General features: G+C 37.2%; 1 protein-coding gene across 5 annotated transcripts in view; it reads right to left on the bottom strand.

Moving 5' to 3' along the window:
* The window catches only part of kirrel3b (kirre like nephrin family adhesion molecule 3b), a 385,143-nt gene that overhangs the window by 40,160 nt on the left and 325,561 nt on the right, over nucleotides 1–19,422 (bottom strand). For all 5 annotated transcript variants that reach the window (XM_022667734.2, XM_022667736.2, XM_049483738.1 and 2 more), the window contains exon 9: nucleotides 15,134–15,260. In XM_022667734.2, coding sequence (XP_022523455.1) covers nucleotides 15,134–15,260 — 127 coding nt within the window. The remainder of the gene's footprint in view (nucleotides 1–15,133; nucleotides 15,261–19,422) is intronic.

Here is a 19,422-nt window from a genome sequence, read left to right as displayed (position 1 = left end):
ATATAGCGTGATGCAATCACCTAATTCACAAAATATGTAGGAAATCGATCAATTTGCAGCAATCTATTTAAGGCAACCAAAGAAATCCGTCAGTTGATTTTTTTAGGATATTATTTAAGGTTATTATTTTTCAAGGCGAGATGGCAATTTTAAAAATAAAGAGAATAAGGAAAAGAATATATCGTACATATATCACTATACTAGATTAGGTTGCATACAGTAGACTCATCATCTAGGCTCAAAATCAATAAAACACTGTCTGTGTATTATTGAAATTAATAATAATTTTGTACAAACATTGTATAACAATACGTTTACTATGATTTACTCTGAATGAACACATTGTAACAAATATATAGAGGAACTTATTGTACATTTTATACATTTGTATACTGTGTCATCTGCATCTCTCTAGTGCTGCCTGGTTAAGTTGAATGATTATTTTAAATGGTTACATAACACATTATTATATAATATTTTAGGTATTTCAGTGATTCATGCGGATATATATATATATATATATATATATATATATATATATATATATATATATATATATATTTGTTTTGTTTTTTCATAAAAAAAGAAAAATCCAACTGTCTACCCTGTCATTCATCTTAGGATAACCCAGCAACTTTAAGAAAGTAACCTTCATACTGACATTATCAGTGACATTATGACCTTCACACTGTTTTAAATACTTTAGTCCCCTGAATGACACTCCAGCAATTAATAATATTAATTTAACTCAATATTTATCATTTTCTTTTTATAATTAATTTATATAAAGCTTAAAATGTCCACACTGTCATGGTAAAATATAATAGCTTGACCGTGTTTTTTATCAAATTTATTTTTTTTTCTAAAAATACAAGACAGGAAACAAAAAGTGAAAATATAAAGTAATTAAGCTATAAGACAAAGCTAGTCAAAAGTCTTATAAATAAAATAGTGAATATTCTGAATTAGTAAAAGAAAAAAAACATCTTAAATATTAAGATTTGTATATATATACATATATATATACATATATATATATATATATATATGTATATATATATATATAATTTATTTATTTATTTATTTTTTCCTTGGCTAAATTTTCTATGTCAGTTTTATGACATGTTATCCTGACAAAAACTACTGAACTAAACAACAAAAAAATATTTTTAGAAGGTCAGTCAATCCGACTAGATTTTTTTTTTTTCAGTTTTAAGAAACCTTGAAAGTATCATTAATTGCACTTGCAAAAAGCATCAAAAAGGTTACGATGACACTGGCTCTCAAAAGACCAGCCCTAGGAAAGGAATACCAAGAGTTTCCTCTGTTGTACAGGTAGAGTTCTTCAGAGTTATCAGCCTCAGAAACCTCAAGTAGTTAAGTATTTTGGTTTGTTTAAAACTTTTGAATTACAAAATGATTCCTTATAATAAAAACTTTAAATGAGAAGGTGTGTCCAAATACTTTATTGGTACTGTACATGTGTGTGTGCTGAGGAGAGTATAACAGATTAAGAGCCTGGTCTTCGTTTCCCATCTTGAAAACAACCGATTTATAGAATACTTGATATGTTTCAGAGAGATAAGTGTCGCACCACCAGAGCCTATGAGCTGAGATCAGCGTTGGAGGGCGCATTGGATTTTAAAAATGCAATTTTTAAGAAAAAACGTTGTCCATGTCTTATTGTGTTCAATTTCAACAGCAGAGCGCCGAACTCTGAACTCCGGCCTGACGCTCTGCTTATCCAATAAGCGGGAATGACTCTAAATAAGCTATCTAGCAGGGGAAATAGACGCTAAACATGCTAAACGCGCTAAATGTTCCCGCCACTGTGCCTGCCACTGATTAGGAGTGTTTAATGGGCCACCAGCTCCACCTCCACCCGCCAATCCACCCGTAAACAGTCAAGCACACATGCACGCTCTCAAACACACACGTATACACGCACAGAGATACACACTCGGCTGCCATTCCTCCAATCACGCATCTGCCAATCACTTTCTATGGTGTCTCTCTGCTGATTTGTAATTGCAGTTTATTAACTCTCTCTTATTAGAATAAATTAGCATTTAGATGCAAGGAAGGCAGATGGAGGGCTGAGTGAATGGAAATGCCAGCTGCTAGCAGGCGGATGCTACTCGCCATACCGATAAGGCCGGAGCGCTGCGGCTTAACCTTCGCTGCCAATGCATGTGCCTGCTGACTGTATGCCTGCTGATTTAATGCCTGTTGGAATAATACAGATGCTAGGATAGCAGCTTTTTGGATTATTTGAATATACTTATTCATAATATACTTATATTAATTTCCTGTACTGTCTAAAGAAGAGTTTCTATTACATTAAGGAATTTGTAAGGAATTTGATTGCATTCAGCAAGACAAAGGTTAAGTGAGGTCCTGATGCTGGATGATCACCACCCCAACTCATCCACAACCTCCATAACAATCCATAATCCCAAAAGTACTGGATGGAGCTCCATAATCATTCCACAGCCAATAGTTGCGGTCAAAAGCGTAGAGATTTAGCTAAAGTAGGTTCTTGTTAGGATTGTCCCAAGAAGGCTTCTTTTAGTAGACAACTGGTTAATGAAAACACTGATACAGTTTGGTATGAAGTGAGTGTGGATCTATGGAATGATGGAATCAGCACCATGGACAGCAGTCATAAGAACATGATGCAGATGGTCACTTAAATCCTCCTGTTATGTTCATTTGTCAGGAACAGCAATGGTGTTCCCGGGTAAATTTGATCCGGTGGATGTTTAATTATCCATTTAATATCCAAAATAGTAAATATCCAAAATAATAATTATAAAAAAAAACAAAAAAAACAAGCAGTGTGAATATTTTATTACTAACTACATTGCTAATTATTATACTAATATTTAGTGCAATGGTGTTCCTTACCTCTAACAGGTAGTGGTTCAATCAGGATAATCACTCGTTTTTCAAAAAAAAAAAAAAAAACATGTTCAAAGTTTTTTTAATGTTTTACTACTTTACTACTTTTGAAAGACCAACATATGAGACACAATAGCTTTACATAACATTAAAACATAACATTGAATTTTGTTTTAGTTTTTGTTTATTGCAGGGGGTAATAGGTTGATTACACTAATTAAGGCACGCAGAAAAAAAGTTTTATTCTGAAAAAAAAAAAAATACTTTTAACTACTTTTTCCTAGATTTTCAAACTTTTAAACGGGTCAATTTCACCCATAAAATAATAGAAGGGTTAACTATCAATTTAAAAAATACACATGAGTATCAGGCATGAAAACATTGATTGAACAGCACACACAATTACTCTCTACATGACCTTCTGAGGTCATTTATTATTTTTACATGCCTAAATTAAATAAGTACATATACATTGGGAACATACAGTAGGTTAAGTGAAGAAATGCTTAATGATTTGCAGGTGGATTGGCGGGCAGGAGGTGGAGTTGGTGGGCCATTAAACACAAGTCTGTTTCCTAATCAATAGATTGAATCAGTTTTGGTGGTACATAAAAAACACATCAAATTGGCTATAATTGTGATGCTCTTTACAAAAAATGAATCCAATCCACACAGCAAGGCTCCAAAACCCAGTAAAAAAACATTATTTTCTATGTTATATACATTTTTAGTGAAAGTGGTGAGTTAGGGGAATAGGGAACAAGAATAGGCACTCTTACATTCTGTGCATCCTATGCATACCTAGTATAATATTGATGCTAGGGTATGACCCTGTGTGTGTGTGTGTGTGTGTGTGTGTGTGTGTGTGTGTTTGTGAGACACATACATTCTGATAATTCCCTGCCGGTGAAGGAGAGGCCACTGTTGGTAGCTCATGGGAATCAGCCCTGTGGATCAGGCTGCAAATGAGGAATATAATTTGGTGGCTTTATCATTCAGCCACAGAGCAATGAGAGAAAGAGAGAGGGAGGGAGAGAGAGAGAGAGAGAGAGAGATAGAGACAGAGAGAAAGAGAGATGCAGTGAAAGGCTTAAACCCAATAGTGGAAAACAGCAGGGGGCGAAAAAGACATTCAGCCATATCCATTGTGTCATAAGTTTTTCACTCCATTCCAATACTACTCACTAATACTACACTCACTGACAAATAGGGCTGCAACGATTAGTTGATGTAATCGACAACATTGGCAATAAAAAAAAATAAAATGTCATGCTGTCGTCACTGTAATGTGTGATTGAGCAAGTGAGCAACATAGAGAAAGCGCATGTGAAAAAAAAAGGTGAAAGCAAGGAAGACACACACATGCACATGGTAAGAAATAAAGCATCCTGATTGGTCTCTTCTTATGCTTAGTTGGCCAGTGATGTTTCAGTGTGGGTGGGACTTGCAGAGTGATGTATGTTAAGAAAATGCTGTATGGTTCGGACTATAAGGCACTCTTAAAATCCTTCAATTTTCTAAAAAATCGTCAGTGCGCCTTATAATCCGCTGCGACTTATGTATGAATTTTATGTATGAATTTATGTATAATTTTTTTTTTCAGTCAGGAAAAAGCCACTCCGCTGAAGCGCAGTGTTATACAGGAGTTTCTTTAACACCAACACTGGAACAGTATTAGCATTACCTGCTAACCGCTTACCTGCTAAGCTCTAGCTCTTTCGGCATTCTGAGGTGAGTCTTATCGGTCTTTAGCCTGCTGCTAACCTCGGCTAGCACTGCTGGAGCAGCATTGGCATTACCAGTTAACCACGCTAACCAGTCTTTTGACTTTACAAAAAAGACATTTTATAATCTGGTATGCCTTGCATGTGAAAATAGACCAGAAAATCGATAGCTTTAAAGTACTAAAAATACAGTACTGTATTATGTCCACCCCATTAAAATTATGTTATAGTCCCTACATATATATATATATATATATACTATAATATTTACATCTCAATTGAAGACATATATGTATCCTAGAATCGCCTGTGTGAATGTTTCCTGTAAAATACTTTGTGATATACATTTTTAGGTTAATATATCTACGTCAAACTATCAAAATGTAAAGCAAAATTGGTGTAGGGCCCTAAACGTTTAACATTCAATATGCAGTAAAAATGTATTACGATTGGGAGCCTCACTAGTAGGAAGTACAAACAGAGGGCTTGACGGAAAAAAATAATTGTGACTAATCGACTAATCTGAAGGCCAGATAAAGTTTGCAGGTCTGTAGTGAACGATTCTGCAGAAAGTTGGTGATCTATCTTTTATCCTTTCTTTTGTCTGAGCAAAACTAAAACTTCTTGTTTCTTTTCCTTCTCCCTTTTTGCTTTTTCCTTTTTTTTTCGAAATGGCAGACTCAACCAATCAATAAAGTGTTACATACTCACTACAGACAAAACCAATCAAACAACAATCAGCCACTTTTACAAATCTGAACATGAAGTTCTGCATTACTGTCCTACTGTTCTAGCCTTACATTATTTTTCAAAAAGGAGGTTTTGCAAAATGCACCATTACAACAAGTATCAGAGGTGTTCAGGCGAAGGCGCGGCTGATTGTGGTGCCGATAAGAGACCCCTGTCAGGGGGTTTGGAGTGTATGTGTGTGTGTGTGTGTGTGTGTGTGTGTGTTAATGCAGTGTGCAGCATCAGTCCTGCCCTTCTCATTATCCCCTCATTTACAGGAACGCGATTCAGGGGTGATGTGTCTCCTGGTGCTGAGTGCAGGTTAGAGGAAGTAGCCGGCTGCTAATTCTCACTGTGTTTGATTGTCTGGAGAACAGCAGCAAACGTGGTAAACAAAAGTGGGCTCCCACTGGGCCACCGTAGCCTAGACATGTCTCATAAACCCACAGCCTTTAAAGAGTTACTCAGTCTGTACTCAGAATGAAAGCCATTCAAAAGGAAGTTCAACATCTGCCAATGGGTTTTCTGTTCTAGCAAAGAAAAAGTCACAACTTAACCTTTGTGTTATATGGTGAGACAACAAGTTTTCAAAATACAAGACAAATAAACAAAAATAGTTTTCAACATATTTTGGAGCAGGACAACTTTACTTTAGGGTAATGTACAGTGAATGTACAGTGAGTACAATAAAAAAAGAGTAATTGTGTTACAGATATTATGTATGTCAATACATGGTTAAAATATAAACATTTATTGAGTAATATTTAGCCAAATGTGACACTGAAGCTTTTTAATGGTAAAAATATAAAATATAGTTAAAGCTAAGGCCTTTTTTAAAATATTGGACATGCCTTCTCATTCAATGTTTTTATTTTATTTCCTACATTGTAAATTAATACTGAAGTCATCCAGACTATGAAGGAACACATAGTGAATCATGTAGAAACTTAAAAGTGTTAAACAAACCAAAATACTCTGTCAAGCAATTAGTTGCTCTTATCTGGAGAGATGTTAACAGGATGAATTTATCTTGTGCAACAGAAATAACTCTTGGTCTTTTTACATGCCAACGATAAACCTGATTAAAGCCAGTTTCATCATAACGATTTTGATGGTCTTTGTGCCTTAAGGATATTTTAAAGTTAAACTTTTTTTTTTTTTTTCAGATTGACTGACCATTATCTCTGTAAGTATTTTTTTCTTTACTTCGTTGAGTAGTTCTTAGAACATTACTTATATAGATCTATTCATTGTATAACTCTAATCTACTCTTTACAACTTTATAACTGATGCTCTCAAACACATTATAAGGCAATAAATTCAAGTAAGTTCAAGTGCACTGCTTTCAACATGGGCGTTTACAACGTACATACTTGCCCAACCATGTGGATAAGGGCCATGCTGTTACCTTGTGATACTACTACTAAATAGTATGTGTATGAAAGACACATATGGCAGACACTTCTATATACTTCTATACACAAGCTAGCCATTGTGCTAATTATCAGATGTTGTTTATCAAGATCTTAATTATCAAGATAACTATCAAGATATAAGTGGTCCCCAACTGTGCTCTCAGAGAATTTCCCATTCAAAAGGCTCCAACCACTAATTAATTCACTGATACATCCAATCATTGCCTTCAGTGAGCTTGATCAGCTGTCAGTTAGATCTGGGATGGAGGTATAACCTGCAGGAAGGTAGTTTTCCTCCAGGTGCAAGGCTTGGGTACCCCTACTTTATAACATTTGTTTATTTTTATTTATTAAGTGAAGATTCTACATTAGCATTATTTCTATTGACATTTTCTAAAATTTCCTGTTTTTTAATATACTGGACACCTTAAACAGTCAAAACTGTAACAATGTTTTTTTATTTCAACCTCCCTTGCTAAAGGCTCCTCGTTCTGAAATATGCTTGGGCCAACTTACCACTCTTAAGTCTGGGGACTGCAAGCTATCTAGCTATCTAGAAAAACTCTGGAATATTGCTTTTAATGCACTTACAAAAAACATAGAAATAAAAATAAAAACCTCACAGAGCAGCATGGTTTGTTGATTTAGCGTTATGAATAGACTCAAACATATGGCTCACTTCACCACCATTTAAAGGCAAACACGGTCCATCTCACGAGACTGCCTTAAACAAAGACTCACACACACACACACACACACACCCTCACACACACAATAAACAGCTGTGATGCGGCACATAAACATGTTTCACTTCTGCGTAAATGGGTTAATGTACTGTATTATTCACACAGATACAGCACACGCTTCGATGCCTCCATGCACAAATTTGCTACATAATAATGCCTCCAGAAATGACTTCTTACCACACACACACAAACAGAGACCTCATATACACCCATCTACCCACACTAACAATTTAAGAAGTACATATAAAATGTAATATGTAACAAATGTGTAATACAACATACCAGTTCCTAATGGTGAACCAGTGATAATTCATCCTAAGGAGCCAAAATAGTAGCTGAAGTTGACTTGCTGCTGAAGATTAGTCACTCCACACCACTGGTCAAAAGTTTTAGAACGCTCATAATTCAGACAAGCTGCCTTTTTTTTCTCATCTTAGAAATAATTTTATTACTGAACTTTACCTGTCACTTTACTGAGTCCAGTGTTAATCTGAACTAAAGCTGTTGCCATGTGGGTCAGCCTCACCAATCTCTAGCCTTATCTGTGATTTTTCTAATAAGAAAAGTATAGTTATAAAAAATTATAATTTTAATAGTTACAGATTTCTGTGTTTATGTCTTTTTTCTAGTTATTATGATGTAAGTGTGAATGTGATGTGTGTAAATGTGTAAATGCTGCTGCAGTATGAAGTAACAGCAGTAACACAATCTGTTCCAGCACTGCTTTATTACAGACAAAGGCTTTATACACCTTGAGATTTTTTCAAATCAATTTCCAAAGTTGATTTTCATTGCTATTTTACTTTTTTTTAAACAATAAATGATTTATTACTATTTATTTTACCATATACTTTTACAGTATGCCTTTTTCACTATTAAAAATACTAATACTTCATTTTATTTTTTTTTTTTTATTCCTTTTAGCTAAAGGCCCTGGCAGTTTACTGCAAAGCTGGAGAGCTTAAATTGCAAAAATAAGTAAAAAAAAAAAAAGATTGGGTGTGTTCTAAAACTATTGACTAATGGGGTATAAAAAAACACTACTACCCCCCCAAGCAGAAACACAAAAAAAAGAACAAACACTCACAAACGAACAGTACCTTGCTCAGAAACTAAGAATAAACACTCAGTAACAAGCGTTCCCCATGCGAGGGACTGCAGAACAACAGTCAGTAATATGTATCCATTAACACGTTCTGCACTAACTGCCTCCCCTGCTAGCTATTTGACTATAATTAAATTACATCGGGCTCGGGGGAATGCTCAGATTCTCTCCGATGCATCCCGGTCCGCTGTGGGAGCTCTGTATGTGTACTGGTGCCACGCTACTAGGAGAACTGCGGTATTGACAAATTCAAAACAGATGTATTTTAATTGTTTGTGTACAAAAAAAGGCTCAGTTGTGATTATGAGTGATGAGGCTTGGGTGAACACATCTACATCCACATAAACAGTGCTTCACCATCTAAACAACTGAATACACCAGACACTTCATTATATTGCTAACTCTATATGCTTAAAAACGGATTGAGAGATATGCTTATTCGTTGTTTCTTCTAAAATCAAGTGTATTAAAAATGATTTATTATGCTTTTTCTGTCCGGGCAGGATATTTAACTTCTTAAAAGTATTAAAAGGAGCACCATCATTCCAGAGAACACAGTTCCACTGCTCCACAGCACAATACTGGAGGCTTTATACCACTCTAAACCACACCTGGCATCAGGCATGGTGCTAATGGGTTCATGTAAAGGTCTATTCAGTTGGCAATACTTCGCTACAAGGGCTAGACAAGCCGTGTGTCAGCAATTAGAGTAGATAAATTACATAAAGCAAGTTAAAATAGATACATTTAACCCACCCACTTAAGTATAAAATAGGGCCTACATGTCTGAGAATTCTAATAGGAATGCGTATAATCTCAGTTATTACCTTTTATGTAAATAAAATCCAATTATCAGAAACCATTTAAAAGAACAGTAAATTTAAATTTGAAAATAAATGTTCAAACATTTTTAAACTGTCTATAAAATACATCCATTAACAGTATTGGGTACATTACTTTAAAAAAAGTAATAAGTTATAGTTACTAGTTACTTCTCCAAAAAAGTAACTGAGTTACTGAGTTACTCCACTATAAAAGTAACCAGTTACCAGTAAAAGTAACTATTGTGTTATATTTGTGTTACTCGCAATGGCAAAGTCTCAAAATGTGTGAAGTAACACCTAAATCAAGCAAAAAAGTCACTGTTTTTGGACACAAGAATCAGAATAACTTGATTTGCTGCTTGATTGTGCTTATTTTGAGTTCAAATTACTTAAAACAAGGTACAAATTCTAACTATGAATGATTAAGATAATTTTCCCTAAAATAAGCAAAATAATCTAACAATTACAATGCTTAGTAAGACAGAAAGTCTTATCAGAGAAGAAAATAACATTTAGTGCCTTAAATTTAGAAAATTTCACTTGCTAAGATTTAGTTTTTTTGCAGTGTACTTCTCTACTTTACCTAAGTAATAAAATGCTGTATCTGTATCTACTGGAGCATTATTTTTCTCCAATTTCCACTTTTACTTTACTACATATTTTCTATGAGTTCAATACTTGATGATACATTTCTTGCATGCTGCATCGATACTCGATTTTGATAAAGATCCTCATCTTTCAGTCTTAGAACTTTCTACTGCTTTCTGTAATATCTACAGAACACAGTACTGTACTTTCACAGTACTCTAATTTTACTTTCGGTACTTTAGTACTAAATTTTTCAAAAAACTACTTGCAATACTTAAGTACAAAAAATGCTAAATACTTTAGCAATTTCACTTAAGCTTGGAGCTTCGAAACCTCTTCAACTTCTACAGAAGTCTGTTTTTGATAGAACACTTGTGCTTTTACTCAACATCTCTGCATATATTTCAACCAGTGCCCAATCTCCTCATTTATAAAACATATCTGGTCTGATTTGTCACTGCTTTTTGTAGTTAACCTCTGTATCACACTTCAAATGAGGAAAAATATCAACATATCAAAAGTGGCCATACAAAATGATCCTTAAATTAAAACCCATAATCCAAAAAAAACATGTCACTTCATGGGTTTTAAGAGGGCTCTGCATTCAAAATGAGCAAGGTGGCTTGACACAACTCTCGCTGGATGGCCCTGCCCTCTCTACAGACTGAAGGATGCTGTTTTATTTGGAGATCCAGGCCAAAGTTCCAGACAGAGTGCTAAAATATATATAACACTTCCAATGAAACACAACTATTGAGAGTAGTATGATATTTAATTCTGAGCTGACTGGGACTTTCTGAATCCATGTAAAACTTATCTTGCTATTAGTGCAGGATCACTGTGGTCTTTGGTACCATTGAGAGTGAATGAGATCACCTGTCGTTTTTTTGTATATTCATAAACTGAGGAATATGAATATATTCATATGTTGAGGAACACTTGGACGCAACCTTGTGTCAGCCTGCCTGCAAACAGCAGCAACAGCAGAAGCTATAATGAACGTTGTGCACTAACACTGTATATACATATATATATGTATACAGGGGTTGGACAATGAAACTGAAACATATGGTTTTAGACTACAATAATTTATTGTCCTGATGTACAGTTTTGGTGGAAACAGGAGAGTTGAGGTGCCGTGATTTGGGCAGCCGTGGTTTTATGTTTTTTGGATACAATCTGGGTTAGCACCCGAACATCCCTTTCAGACAGCTTCCTCTTACAGCGTCCACAGTTAATCCTGTTGGATGTGGTTGGTCCTTCTTGGTGTTATGCTGACATTACCCTGGATACTGTGGCTCTTAAAGCATCACAAAGACTTGCTGTCTTGGTCACAGAAGCGCCAGCAAGACGTGCACCAACAATTTGTGCTCTTTTTAACTCTGGTATGTCTCCTATAATGTTGTGTGCATTGCAATATTTTGAGCAAAACTGTGCTCTTACCCTGCTAATTGAACCTTCACACTCACACTTCACGCTCTTACTGGTGCAGTAATGTGTAATTAATGAATATTGGCCACCTGGCTGCTCCAATGTAGCCATGAAACCTCCCACACTAAAATGACAGGTGTTTCAATTTCATTGTCCAACCCCTGTATATTATTAATATATATAGAAATTCATGGGGAACAAACTCACTTTAAAGCAGACATAACGATTCACAATAATAATGATCTGTCTTTCTCCATCGGCATGTGTTCCCAGGCTTTGAAAAGGTGAGATTTTTTTTTTTTTATCTTTTAACGTTGCAGTTCTAAGCAATTCCAGAGCCCACGCTTATTTACACATTCCTAATACTATTACTGGTGACAACACCAATAATTTTCTACCGCTAAACTCCGTTGTTAGTGAATTTCCCTCTTTATAGTGCAAACTAACCAGCTCAGCGCTCGAACTTGTCTTTCATGTCGAGAGGGCGATGCGGCGGCGGTCCGTCGCGGGTGGCTGCGGAGAGAACAGGGGTCTACAGAAATCTACGCTGGATTCTGGTGAACGAAAGCTGTCGCATGGCTAATGCCTGCTGCCTGAATATCAAGCGGGCATAATGAAGTCATTTATCGGAGAGACGCCGCTTTCCCGCTACCCTCCAGCCTTCATTAGTCTGTCTGTGCCCCAGCTTCAATGCCTCCTGCCATCCCTGCAGAATTTAATCAGCTTTAATGCACCTTTTTCCCCTCAAATGCCGTCTGAAACATGACGCTTTCACCAGAAAAGTCGACATAAAAAAAGTTTTGCCTCAAAGACGTCGGAGTCTGTTTTTAATATACGAAGCTGAGTCGGGTGCACCAGAGCAGGGGAAGGCATCAGAATTGGGAACCATGAAACTGGAAATAAGTTAGAGGAGTCCATGAATGCCTACATGAGACATTACATTGACACATCAAAAAGTCATGGGACAGGAACTGTTAACACTGTCCACTTTGGGTGGTAATGTCTTCTACACGCATACTGTTTTAATGTGGGAGAATGAGGAATATTAAAAGCCAGCATACTGTAACTATGGAAACAAAATGTTGAATCCATTTGTGTACTTTTTTTTAATGAAAGATCATTGGTTGTTAGACGTGCTTCAAAGACATATTTACCAGTTGGCAGACTTTGAGAGGGGACTCTTTTTTCCCTTAAATTTTGACCTTCCAAGAAACAGCCATGGTCACCTACTGTATGTTTGCAGTCGTGAATGAGAAACCTAGCTACTTTGGCAAGGAAAGTTTTTAACAATGAATCAAGGTTCTGTTTGGGATCTGACAATGACCAGGTTCAAGTATGGAGGCCTCACGGTGTAGCACTTTAATCCTGCCTTTACTATGGAGTGACACACTGCTGGTAAAAAGATATATAGTAAATAAAATCCTAGTGACAACACAACTCCAGTGATCAAAACCATAAAACCAAAAAACGAAATAAACTAAAACTGCTACATCATAGTAAGGGCAGTTGACATTTCAAGGGACGCAACTGAGGTATCCTTCCAAGTCCTTGCTTTCCCACAATTATCTGCATACATGCAACATGAGAAAACAACAAAACAGCACCATGGAAATGGGCACAATTTACAAGTCTTTCACTAGTTTTGCACCATAATTGCAAGAGGTGAAACCTTTTCTGGTGATGCCACCATTAACGTGCCACCATTAGGTTATGTTACGTAATTCAGGGTGTTTTCTTTGCACAATGTGCAGAAAATTAGATTCAAACATGATTCAGAGTCACCCTTATATTGAGTCAGACTCAAACACCATTCTACTCAACTCTTTGGTTCTTAGAATCTTTGTGCATCTTTGTGAATCTTTCTGCAAGTCAGGGTTTAGAACTGGAAGAAGGAATGCAGAAGATAATGTCGAAACATTTTAAGAACCCCTTAAGACTCTTCTATTCAGTCTTCACAGCACAGTTCCACTGAGGCCTTGTCCTACAGTATATTAGCTGCAGCTTAAGTTTTTGGATCTTAGCTACAGATTAAATGATTCATCTGATCCAACTTATCAACTAATGATCAATCCTTTTACAAGCTGGATCAAATTCAAAGCCCTGCACTGTGGTTCTGTGGTTCTTCAGTACATATTTTTGTCCAGCAGACTTGCCAAATCTTATGTTTAATCATCACTTTCCTTTTGTTCTTGTCTCTTAATATTCCTTCAAATGGATCTCTACCCAAATCCAAACCTCCGGAGAGTTTATTTCAAAACCTCAAACGCTCAGCAAGTGCCAAACACTGCAGATACCAAACGCATAGCTCTCCATGTTATAAATACCGCTAAAGCTAAAAATCAATACCGTTATGGTGACATATTTGATGAACCTCCCAGCTCAACACCTGAGAAGAAGCAGCCCTGGGCAAGACTGCCTGGAGCTCTGGTGGTCTTGGCTTAGATGATCCCGAATGAGGGTCATTAGCCCAGACCTGTCTCCTCCGAGTGTGACTAATCCAGGCTTAGCACCTGATCATTAGCTGAGTAGCGGGTGATAATCAAGGTTGGTTTGTGGTGATTTCTGTTAATTGTGGCTGGATTCCAACTGAAGCGTAAATGGGCAGCTTACAAAGACAAACATCCTCCGCCCTCATCCAGCCGACTTTAAAAAAACACTCACGGAGGGAAAGCAACAAACACACAAACAAACAATGGTCAATAGAAGTATATGATGTCTTTTGTGTCTGCAGCACAATTTTTTCAAGATTCATTATTAATGTACACATTGTTGCACATATCATCGCTGTCCTGAGAAAAACATATCTCCAAAACAGTCATTTTACAAGAGAGAGATACAACCTTAACTTTCATGTCAGTGTAAGGTCAAATTATGTAAAAATGACAAAAATAGAATTACATGTTTTTATTAGACAGCAACAATATAGACAAATGCTACCACTGCATTCAGTTTTCTTTGATGTTGGGTTGATTGTGGGTTTTTACCTTGACTGCAATGCTGCCTAGTTAATTCCTTTCACTTATTATTAATCATATTGTATCCATACTTAGCTAAAGCTGAGGTAAAGTGTAAAGCTGTCCATTCGGTAGTAATAATATATCACTGTAACTCAAACAAATGTTGAAAATCAATCTTTGAATCTGAACAAGGTCACAATGAACAACTCAACAAATCTGCTCAACAAGTCTTGGCCAACCATGTTTTCATTATATTTCCAATTTTTGGTAAAATCCTTGTCGACTTTTTACACAGCTTTCCATAACAGGGTGGATGCATTCATGACAGGAAATAAAAAAGTTTTACTTACTACCTGAAAACATATTTTTTTTTCCATTAATAACTGAAATGTGTTCCTTTAAAGTGATGAAACATACCAGTCCTTTTTAAAAAATGTACACACCTTTCCTAACCTTTGAAAAATGCTTTGGTACACAGACACATCACAATATGCAGATCAGACAATCAATAATACCATCCCCCCCCCCTTCAATGCTGTGGTCCAACCTTCTAGGTCTGCTTCTGCTGCTGCTGCAATCAGCTCTCCCCCTGCCTCGCGCCTAAACCCATACATCACCCACTGCCCCATCCAAACTACCCCTCCTTGATAAATACCTTCAATTACACAATGAAAAGAATTTTACAAGTAAGCAAAAAGCAAAAGCAACATTACCATTCACTGTGAGCGAGACTTCCTTTTCTCCGGCTCCGACTCGAGGGACCACAGCTCGGCACACGTATTTCCCAGCATCCTCCTGCCTCACCGCCTTCAAAGTGAGGATGTTCTCGTTGCTCAGCACCTGCGAGGTCAAACAGACAGGGGTCAGCCCGTTAGCGGAGGAGAAGGGCCCGCCCGGGTCAATGTCAAACCAAATCAGAAAGCAACCATGGGTAGCTCCGCTTAGTAAAGGCTCTCCTTTTCAATTATTAAAATCCAATTTGGGGCCGAAGCAGGGGACCGCGGGACTGTGTTAGATGGCAGACAGCGGGCGCTGGGAAGAGCAATGAGTCCGCCACCTTCATCCCACGCGAATGACAGAGCCGGGACACTGAGAGAACCCGGCTCTCTCCAACTCTGGAGTAATGGAATTGACCCGTCCATGCTCCACCCACAAGCGCATTTGTTTTTTTGCGTCTGTGCGACTATGCTTCTGTGTGACGTGAGGTCGGGCGAGTTTTACAGGACGTGGACAGAAATCCCACTCAGTCTAATGATAAATTGTAGCACTCACTTCAGATTTGGTTGAAATATCTACATTTAGAGTGCATCATTAATTCCAAATGACTTCTAAGTGTGAGGAGGGTCAACATAACATTAGAATGGTAGCGCATTTATCATAACTTCTGACCTGCCTTGCATGGATTAGATATAAAATGTACTCTAAATTGGTATTTTCATTTACTGTTGAAGGGCTAAACAGTTGTAAGAATGGCGGGTAACTTTTCCAGTTGCTTTTTTCCATGTGGACACAGCTCAGCTTACAAACTGGGCTCGACCCAAGTATCTCAGCATGGCTAGCTAGCTGCACTTAACGGCCACCTAAACATTTAGTGATATAGATTACAGACTGAGGGATCTGCGTATTGGCAAGCCAGGCCATAACCTAACAATGCGTTCACACTAGCAGGCAACAGAACGATATGCGATTCATTAAGAATGCACAAATATATTGCTGTCCAGAGAAATCACATATCCCCAAAACGGCAATTTCACAGGAGAGAGATAAAACTGTCTTAACTTTCCGTGAAAGTTGGGCACCAAGTGGTCCAGCGGTCTAAAGCGCTGCCACTATGAGCATGAGGTAGCAGAGGGAGCAAAATTGTCCCTGCTCCCTCCGGGTAGGTAGATGGCACTCTCTCCCCACATCACTCCCAAGGTGATGTCCACAGCACAGGGCATCTGTGAGCTGATGTATCAGAACCAAGTCGCTGCGCTTTCCTCCAAGTGCGCTGGCTACTCGGCAATACTGCATTTTGGAGAATTTCTATTGGTCCATTCATTAAGAATTTGTAGCCAGGCCATAGCCTAACATTGTGTTCACACTGGCATGTAACAGAACAGTATGCGATCGTTCATTTCCTATGGGAGTGCGCAATTTGTAGACTAAGTGGCAAGCGACAAATTTTCTTAAAATTTATGCATATGATTATGCCACAGTAAAGTGACATTCTGCACTGATTGGCCAAACAAATTCTTCAGACAAATCACAGACAAGAAGGTCAGAGACCCACAGCTTCTGCTCTGCAAACTTTTGACTCCCATCGTACTTCATTCATATTTCCAGCATGCCTGGGGCTAAACTGGAGACATCCTATGACAGCCACTTAAGCACTGCAACGAAAGAAGAAATAATTTTTCCATTCACATTTTTGCCTTGCAGTAGAAATGTGTGCAAAACAGATCTAGTTTCTAATTAGATGCTACAATATAGTATGGTACAAATGTGTTAATTTAAGTACAGAGAGCTTTTAGCAGGTCATGCACAAGTTTGGGCTGAGAAGTAGTAATTGAGACGTTCAGGGTGTGGTCCAATTAGTGGTTACATTAGTAATGACGTCATATTTCCACTGTGTAATTTAAAAAAGGGTCAGAATAATTTAAATTAAATTGTCTTCTATTTTATGTGCATGACACAATACTAACAGGGGCAATTTAAAGCATATTTAGAAAGGTAAAACACAAAGACGTCTGTGACCATATCTATATTGGGTCAATACAGTTATTATTTTCATCAGTTATAACTGTTTGCAATGAGAAAATGGACAAAAAATATCATTGTAACTTAAAATATACTTTGTGCAGTTATTTTAACTTTAAATAAATCAAATCATAGGAAAATTTTAATTAGCAGTGTTGACCTATTGGCTGTGTTGACCTATCAAATTTGTTATTGTCCTCTGACGGCCTTATTGAACTGCACGGTCATCTCCCTCTGCACCATAAGCAGTGCATTATCAATATTTCATTATCAGTATGCGCCCATATGCTTTTTATTGATATAAATTATTCAAACCATTTAAAGGAAATACAATTTAGCATAGCGTCTACTGTGACATTTGGTTTAAGCTGTAATATGAAGTACAGAGAGACTCTGACAGCACTTGTCAGATATGAATCACGAGGACTTAATCTAAAATCCATTATGAATCAGGTTGTATGGTACGTCTTTGTATATAATTATCTACATGTATCAGTGATCAGTCAACAAATTAGAGGTCCATTTTCAAGAAATGATTATGTTGTGGACTTTGCAAGGCGCTGTGTTTTTTTTTTTTTTTTTTCAAAAGTCCCCACAGAGCGAGTGGGAGTTAATGATAATGCTAAAATAATAATGATAATCATCTATTCAGTAATGATGAAAAATGAATAGATGAAAAAGATGAAACAGAATGCGAAGACAAAGGCATTTTGTCATTAACAAGGTCTTCTTTGAGGCCAGATGAAGTGGGTTGTTTGAACATCAATGTCTTTAATATATGCAAAAGAGAACAGCGCGTGGCTGCGAGAGTAATTGACGTACATTAAAGACCCGTTCCGGATAAAAGACGGCCCCTTCACGCTGATCTGGGGCCAGCTTTGCCTACTCTAACTTCTGAGTGGTGTTCCTTAGCTGATACTACATCTCCAATACTCAATTACTGTTACGGGCCACTGTGAATGTGAGAGATCAGTGAAATATCGGTTCTTAGGAATGTTCTTGACAGTTTGTGACAAAATGCTTCCTTGTATTAGTGAGAAGAACATCATAACTAGTCATGAAGTGTGAACGGTTCGGCATGTGTGAGAATTCATTAGTTGGGAATTGTGAAGATACTCTATTGGGCTTATTAAAACTGTCCTGAATATTAGTTACAATTACTTCAAAATAAGCCATAAAGACTTCAGTCTGGTAGGTCCAAGGTGTAGTGAATCACAGTCTGGAACAAAGGCCCAAAATTTGATCAAACCAAAAGAAGTGGTCACGCTCCACGTCAGCTGAACCATGAACTGGTTGTTTGCATGGTAAAAAAAAAAAACATTTTCTTGGATGGTTTCGGCTTTCAGTGGAAGCAGTCCATCGTCAACATTTAAACAAGAAGCAGTGTTAAGCAGAAATCCAACTCCATTTGGCGTTCAGGTATGTCAGGCAGAAGTATGGGTACAACAGACACAACACCCTATTGATGCCTGTATCTACTGTAACTGTAGATTAAATTTTGTTTATTAAAAGAAATAAAAGGATTTGAAGGGAAATCTGTTATGATTATTCTGTTGTATGTAAAGCTACGTTCACATTACAAGCCACATTGCTCAAATCCGAGTTTTTGCTCAGATCAGATTTGCTCAGTTCCGGTTCACATTCACAAACGTAAGTTAGCTGTATCTGTGTGTAATGTGAACGAATCTGTCCCTAAAACCTCTCACATGAGACGATTCGTAGCATTATAAAGGGAAATGGATGCGTTTGTTAGCAGCTCATATGTGGAGCATCAATGGCTGGTCTAAAGTGCATGTTCAGGTCGAGGAGGAGAAAAAAGGCCAGGTGGTTTGCTTTTGCTGTTTTTGCAGCTATAGCTGTGTGGATAGGAGAGAGAAGCATGTAGCGCATGCGTAAAAAATGAAAAAAAAAAAAAAAAAAACGAAAAAGTATAAATTCTGATTTGATTTGCATTTATGTCGCATTTCCATGGATCGGATACGTATCCGATTTAGGACCACATATTGAAGTGGCTCAGATCTGATTTGAAGGAAAATGGTAAATGTGAATGTAGCCTAAGTGTCTGCACAAGGTGATTATGTAGGATATAGCAGTTCTGAACTCAGCCATTAACTACAGTATGAAAGCAACATGAACTGGTCTAAATGTAGCAAACAGGCACTTTTTTCTTTTCAGGCACTAATACATTCTATACCTACTTGTCTTCAGGTTCCAGAACCTGACCTGAAATCAGACACTGAAAACAAACCATACCTCTACATTG

The sequence above is a fragment of the Astyanax mexicanus genome, chromosome 9 (assembly GCF_023375975.1).
Source record: "Astyanax mexicanus isolate ESR-SI-001 chromosome 9, AstMex3_surface, whole genome shotgun sequence".
Lineage (NCBI taxonomy): Eukaryota > Metazoa > Chordata > Actinopteri > Characiformes > Acestrorhamphidae > Astyanax > Astyanax mexicanus.
Note: the sequence above shows the minus strand (reverse complement) of the source record. Positions and strands in the feature narration are given on the sequence as shown.